At 45.5% G+C, this 7,654-nt stretch overlaps 1 protein-coding gene across 1 annotated transcript; it reads left to right on the forward strand.

Moving 5' to 3' along the window:
* Positions 1 to 2,154: 2,154 nt before the first annotated feature.
* PSMG4 (proteasome assembly chaperone 4) lies at positions 2,155 to 6,451 on the forward strand. Its single transcript, XM_053250862.1, has 3 exons — positions 2,155 to 2,524; positions 5,849 to 5,924; positions 6,270 to 6,451. Exons 1-3 carry the CDS (start codon positions 2,351 to 2,353, stop codon positions 6,389 to 6,391), a joined length of 372 nt encoding a protein of 123 aa, XP_053106837.1. The 5' UTR covers positions 2,155 to 2,350; the 3' UTR covers positions 6,392 to 6,451.
* The last annotated feature ends 1,203 nt before the right edge of the window (positions 6,452 to 7,654 follow it).

Raw genomic sequence — 7,654 nt, forward strand, 5'->3', positions numbered from 1 at the left:
GCAGAACTTCCCATCTCGCACCACTCACATTACAGGGCAGACTGAAAAAGCAGTCCCAGTGCATCTAGCTAAACACCCAGTTCTCCCAGCTACGCTCCAGTCCACGCCAGGCTTGGACTGGCCCACATGGCAAATTCCCAGTATGCCCTACCTGTGCAGTGCCCCTGCGCCCCAACTCCCACCCTTAATTACCTATTCTGCTCTAAACCGGGCGCCTTCCCCACATACATTCCACCGCCCTTTCAGTGCCCCCAGTCCGGCCCAGGTCCACGCCACTGTCAAGCAGACAAATGCCCTGCTCTTGGCCGTTTGATTCGCTGCCGCCCCCTTTCCCCCCTTCCTTTCTTTCTTACTTCCTTCAGAAAGGGAAACTTTTGTGTCTCTGTTGCAATAGCAACAGACTTTTGGCAGCAGCAGGCAGCAAGGACGGAGAGAAGCGGCACCAACCAAGTAGAGAGCAGAAAGAAGAAGGAGCCGTTCAAGCTGGGCATGCAGGGCCCTCAGAAACGTGGGGCCTGTAGCAAATGCTACATTGCTACTACGTTAATCCAGCTCTGCACAAACCACACCACCCAGGACAGACTAAAGAGGATTTGGGGGCCCCCAGGATCTGCGAAGGCCCTGGACTTTGGCTCTGAAGTCCAGGGGTAAGAGCGCCTCTGAGTGGTGTGGGTTAAGGATGATGTGCTTTTAATGTACCTTTAGTTGGGATCAATAGTTTTTACAAATGACTTGGAACAGTTTATTGGTTTGAACTAATTTTGCTTAATGAAGGAGAAGGTGCCCATTGCTTAGTTTTCATCACAGGAGAAGTGCATCTGTGCTTGTCTCTGCTATTTAAACATTGGCAAGAACGATGGTGAATGCCTCTTGTTTTCTCTGTAAATTCATGAGACTCCTATTCCTCCTCTGAGACCTTGCTTGCTACACTTTGGTTATCCTGCAGCTGCTTTCATAATGTCTAAAGATGCATATCCAAGTGGTGTGTGGTGTGTGTGCACGTAGGGAGACAACAATGCTTATCCTGCGGGAGGTGGGGTGGGGGTGGGGGGTAACACCATTAGGTTCATTCAGGCTCCAAAATTACCTAGCTGCACCTCTGATTCTCTCCCTTTAATCTGATCGATGTGATAGCAGCACAATGACATGACAAGATGTACCTGCTCCCTTTTCTGTAAACCTACGGAAGATATGGCACCCCTGTTCTCAGCTGGCCACCCAAACCAACTTGCTACTCCACTGTACATGTGTTGTGAACAGCAGGGCGAAGAGGGAAAACAGCTCAAACGGAGTTCAAGATGCTTTGTGGTTTATGGGTACTGGATGAGATGCCCTTTCATGCATACACACCGACTGCCAACCTGCACAGCAGAAATGTACTTTAGAACTACGGACATCAAAGAAAACCAGCTCACAGATAAGATGGGAGCAGCCAGGGGCGTAACTATAATAGGGCAAGGGGAGACAGTTGTCTGGGGGCCCACTGCCTTGGGGGGCCCCCAGAGGCAAGTCACCTGACTGACTCCCCCAGCTGTGCACCCGAGCAGACTTCTTTCAGTTGTATTCATCCTCCGAAATTGATGTGAGTGTTAAGACCTGGAGCTACCAGAACAGCATGTCTTTCTCTAGTACCATTAAATGACTTGCATCGTCCACAATTTACAAAACCTATTTAAAAATAATTTAGGATGATGTTCTATTGTGGCACATAGGTGTATGTATATGTGTGTGTGTATGCTTTTTGTTACCACTAATCAGCCTCACTTAAGATTTATTTACTTCATGAGCTGAGTTTCAGTAGGGGGGGGCCCATTTTAAAATCTTGCCTCTGGGCCCACTCCAACCTTGCTACGCCCCTGGGAGCAGCCCTTAAGGTTGTTTTGTAAGACGGTTTTCCTCGTAGCGCTGACAAGCTACGGCCGCCTGCTGCCACTAGCAATGGCCACCAGAAAGGTTTGCTGCGGAAGAGCCTATGGGGAGCAGGCTTTCGATTGAGCAAGGTTGGAAACACCTGAAAAGCACAGCCACAGTCGCCGGTTGAAAAGTTGGCGACCTTAATAGCTCTTTTTGCGATGCATGTTGCGTTTACTCCCTAAGTAAGAGACACTGATTTGAACGGGAGCAAACACCCTGGTGAGGCAACAGAGAGGGACACGACAAAAAAGGCTACCTAGGGCACCCACGTAACAGCGTTCGTTGTCTCTCAGCGCAGGGGGACCGAGGGAAGGGCGCGCCGGCCGGGCAAACCACGCCTATTGCCAACCCAAAGCGGCCGCCAGCTCCTGCGCTCGGGGATCGTTTGCTTTTGCTTGCTGGCTGCCGCCCGAGGCCCGGCGGCTGAATCACCAGCATGGAGGAGTTGCCGGGAGAGGCTCCGGAGCGGATCTCGCTGCACAATTTCTGCGGCTGCTTGTCCGAGCAGCGGGTGCATTTCCACAGCATGCGCCTGCGGGACTCGCTCTTCCTCTGGGTCGGGGAGCGCTCGGAGCTCAGCAACCTGGCCGTAGCCATGTGCACCCCCCGCGTGAGTGCCCACCGCGCCGCCTTCTCCTCCGAGCCCCGCCCCCGCCGCATTGGGTGCCTTGAGGGGGGCTACGGTTTAGGGGCCGCCTGCTGGCGCATTCCAGATGGGGAAGCCACGGCGCTAACCTCGTATGCCATCCCGTGTGGTTTCCTACGCAGTTTGAAATCATGGCCTCCTCCTAGACTAGTCTTTGCAGAAGCACGCGGGCTTCCGATCAGGAGGAAATAGTGGTGCAGCTCAGTTTTTGTGCTTGGTTACTCGGAAGTTAGCCCCACTGGGGGTAAGGGCCGGGTGACCCAGTTACCCCAGTGGGGGTAAGGGGCCGGGTCAGAGCGCATCGGTTCGCGGCCTTTAGAAAGCAAAACCACAAACTCCTGGCGAGACCACAGTTTGTGGGATCCATTCATCTCTTTCTATTATTGAATGGTGTTTGTTATACTTTTTAATGGGGTCGATTTAAGTGCTGATGTCCGTTCTCCGTTGCATTTGAATTGTTGCTTAACATATTGATGTCTATGTATTGTTTTTATTTATTCGACTTGGTTTTGTTGTGCGCTGCCTTGAGTAGAAAATTGAGTAATTCTTAAGGGAATTTCTTCTTAGGTTGAGATATGAGAGTAAATAGGAAGTTTATCTGCCCATATTCTCTGGCATGGTAGCAGTGGTGCCTTCTGTTGCTTGTTTTGGAATCAGTGGCTTCTGGGTCCAAATCTCTCTGCGTCCAGTTCTCGACAAAAACCACCTCAAAACAGTAGTACCTATGCTGTAGGGTTGCCATATTCTGGCTTTCCAAATCTGGGTGCCTAATTTGCATATTCCTGGAAATAATTGGCTTGAAAATAATTGTGCATATGCAAAATATGCAAACTTGGCAAAGAGGCCAAAGAGGCACCTTTTAACATGGTGATTCTCTTTATTTAGCAGTCGGAGAGTAACTGCCCCTATCCACCCCCAGCACAGTACCTCCAGTGACTGTTGCTGGTGTCTATCTTGTGTTTCTTTTTAGATTGTGAGCCCTTTGGGGACAGGGATCCATCTTATTTTTTTTATTATTTCTCTGTGTAAATCACCCTGAGCTATTTTTGAAAGGGCAGTATAGAAATAGAATTATATAATAATGATAATGATAATGATAATAATATAAATAAATAAATAAATAAAAATTAGCAGCTGCACTTTCCAGTTGACTTGTATTTGCTGTGGATATCTACCAACAATAGTTGGGGAAGATATCTTTGCCCGACCATTTTCCTTGACATATTAACAGCAGCAATAGAACAAAACAAAATAATGCACAGCTGTTTAAGGCTGCAATTCTGTACACATTTATTTGAGAGATCTGACTGAAACTGACAGTGCTTGCTTCTAAGTAGGGATGCATTGAACGTAAAGCCAAACAAGTCCTTAAACATTACAATACACAGCCTGGTATGCAGGCAGTGATGTACATCAAAAGCAAACTATTCTCTCAACTGCCTGATAGAGATAATCTGCTGATAAAAAGCAAAGGGAACATTCCTCAGGGGATTACTGTACTGGTGAAAGTGAAATCCTCTCAGGGAGCTGGAGAGCAGAGTAGTGACTGCACCTTTTGCTCCATAACTCCACTTCTACAAGGGCTAGAGCTTAGCTTTTTTTTATATATATAAAAAGAAAGGAAGCTGAAATCCAGGTGAATCCAGGTGGGCTAAGCAATCTGGGTGAGATCCTTAAAATCTGGGTGAAACCTAAATTTCAGGGGGTATGGTAACTCTAATGTGCTGGTAGCCTCCAGACCTGATTACTGCAACATGCTCTATGTGGGGCTGTACATAGTCTGGAAACTGTAGTTGGTACAGAATGTGGCAGCCAGGTTGGTCTCCAGTACAGGTAATCTCTAAGAGATCATATTGGTCCTATATTAAAAGAACTGCTCTGGCTACCAATAAGTTTCTGGGCAAAATACAAGGTGCTGATTATAACCTATAAAGCTCTAGACAGCTTAGGCTCAGGGTATTTAAGGGGACGTCTTCTTGACTATGAGCCCCATCACCCATTGAGATCATCTAGAGAGGTTCGTCTGTAGTTGCCACCTGCTCATCTAGTGGCTACACAGGGACAGGCCTTCTCTGTTGCCATTCTGAGACTTGGGAATGCTCTCCCTGCTGAAATAAGTTCCCATCTCTGACAACTTAAAAAAAAAAATCTCTGACACATTTTTTCACTCAAGCTTTTAAACTAGCTTGTGGTTTTAAATCGTTTTCAGATTTTAGTTTCTGTTTTGATTTGTTTTGTTGCTGTGGGCCGCCCAGAGATGGAAGTTTGGGGCGGTATACAAATATGATAATTAATAAATAAAATACAGAACAAGGATGCACTGGTGCAGCAAGATAGCAGCCTAGCAGAACTTCCCAAATAACTACACTGGTGCAGTGGTAATGTTTGATGCCCGGTAGTTCCCTAGCAAGCCCTGCATCACCAAAAATATGTCCCCAAGAGCTGCACAGCTCTCAGGGACATGTTTTTGTGTGGCAGATATGACTTCATGGAGAAGGGGAGGGCATCAAAAATCTCTGCTTCCCAACTGCACCGATGCAGTTAGTTGGGAAGTTTGGCTAGCCTGCTCTCTTGCTGCACTGGACCAGTAGACTCTTGCTCTGTAACCACTGGGTCTTTTGAATTTGCCTCCTGAGGGACTGTGGGACTATGTACCTCCTGAGGAGCCAAAGACTGAATGAGTAATTCTGTGGCTCATGTTTAAGTAGACTTGTGTGCTAGTACATAACATAGAAACAAGATGGCCCCCGTCCTGACATCACAAACTGGGGCTCTGTGCACCTACTCCACTACTAATTTAAAAATTATCACACTGACCTCTAAATGTTTGAACTGGCCTTGTGGCTTGTTTAGTCCACACACCCCACCCCAGTATGTGTCATGAAGCTCTTGGTGGCCTCCCGTTCAGAGTTATGAGCCCCACATCTCTTTGGTTCAGCAGTGCTCTCCCAGATTATTCACTGGACCCAGGTTATCAATGTTATAAACAGAAGCTCTGGAACTCTATCATGTTGAACTTGCTAGTAATTCAAATGCTGGAGGCAGTGGCTGACAGCCAGACTAAGTTATTGATTAAATCTGGTGGGGCTACTCATGAGTTATCTGTTCTGGATGAGTTCTGGATGAGTTATCTGTTCTAGTTTGTCAGGGACAGCAGAAGCTAACTTGATTTTGACATCTGCTTTCATATTCTGTGCATCTCTCCCTCTCTTTGGTACATCTCTAGAATACAAGTGCTGAGCAGAGGGATGAGGGGAGAAACTCACCAGGGTTCTGCTTCATTTTCAGGATTCTGTTCCAGCATCTACCTTACTTTTTGGCGATTCCTCTGACAGCACCTCAAATTCTCTAGCTCAAAGACTAGGTAAGTGTGTGGCTTTTTAACCCATAGCAGAAAGATGGTCAACCTGAAGTTCTCCAGCTGTTGTTGGACTACAGTTCCCATAATCTGCACTTGCAATTTGTGGCTGTGAATGATGGAAGTTGTAGTCCAACAGACTACAGAGAGCCTCAGATTTGTCAAATTGCCCACCCCGTTCCACTTTTCTGGGTGCTTTTCTTCTGCTGCTCCTCAAGCCAGTTTTGGTCAACCACTCTGAACTTTGTATTATTAGCAGTGACTTTAAACATCACTGCTGTGCACCAGTTATTTAAACTCTGTCATGTCTTTCCTAGAAGGTGATGGACATAATGTTTTTTTCTTTTTCAGCCAGCAAGACTAAAAAACAGATTTTTGTCAGCTATAATATTCATAATACAGACAGCAGCTTCATCTTGCTTGTAGAAAACCGAATCAAGGAGGAAATGGCAGCTTTTCCAGAAAAGTTCTAGCTTGGCATCTCTCTGTGTGTGTGTGTGTATTTTTAAAATAAAGAAAAAGATTTCATGCTTTGCCTGGCATGGATTTGTATTTTGGCAAACATAACAGGAGAATCAATTCATTCATTTCACTATCTTTGAATTAGTGCAAGGGGACAGAATATGCATGCAAAATGAAACAAGATCATCTCTGGACATTCCAGCTGATTCAGTAGGAAACCTAAATAGTGAAAGAAGCAATATTTGGCCAAGACTGCCACCTACTGAATGTGCTGGGTTGAGCATACTTTATTGCAGAACATCTATCCTTCTCAGTACTGCTGAGGCCTTGTTACTGCAGTCAGTAAAACTGCTTTAGGGCTGTACTACTTCAAACTGCAGACTGGAGTTCAGATGATTAAAAGCTCCTTATACACGCCCCCCCAAGAGTTCTTGTATATACAAAACCAGATGTTGGGGAGTATGAAAACCCCAGCACAGCATCCCTCCAGTAGCTGTTGCTGGTGTTTACCTTGGTAACCAGAAAAAAACGCACATGAAAAAAGCCCACAAGAAAATTGTGCACAGAAAAAAACCGCACTATCATAAAAGCGCACAAGAAAAATGCACACACAGAGCATTGCTCACACAGAAAAATACACGGAAAAATGCCCCACACGGAAAAATACGCACATATAGTAATTTGAAATGTGCAATTTTTAAAATCTTGTTATTTATATTATATTGTTTATTGTTATCTATATTTTATCTTGTTATTGATATCTTATGATTAAAATATTTCATATTCATATGCTTTTGAGTGCAATGTTTGTAAGGGAAAATACAGGAAATAAAAGTGAACAGTTTTTTAGCAACAAACTTTAAATTTATTTAATTTACCATTTCTCAACCTTTTTAATGTTGATATGAAGTAATTTTTAAAGTAAAGACAGAAAAGATATTATTTTAAATTAAATTATGTAGGGGCGGAGCACAAGACCCCAGGAGATCAAATCAGGCTGCTGATGCTTGCTGATGCTCTCCCTGCTGGGAAACAGCTGGAATAGCAGCAGAAAGTTAAGCGAACCCTTTTTATGATGTTGCTGCTGCCTAGGAACTGCTGATCTGGAGCCAAATTAACGCGGTGCAACTGCACCCTTGCACCCCCCTGTATCTGGCCCTGGACTGGCGCCCCGATAAGAGACTCAATTTTGAACGCATCAAGGAAAAGACGTTACTACGGTTCAATGCAAGAATTTTCCTGTGTGGGCATTTTTCCATGTGGGCATTTTTTGG

The sequence above is a fragment of the Hemicordylus capensis genome, chromosome 4 (assembly GCF_027244095.1).
Source record: "Hemicordylus capensis ecotype Gifberg chromosome 4, rHemCap1.1.pri, whole genome shotgun sequence".
In the NCBI taxonomy this organism is placed as follows: domain Eukaryota; kingdom Metazoa; phylum Chordata; class Lepidosauria; order Squamata; family Cordylidae; genus Hemicordylus; species Hemicordylus capensis.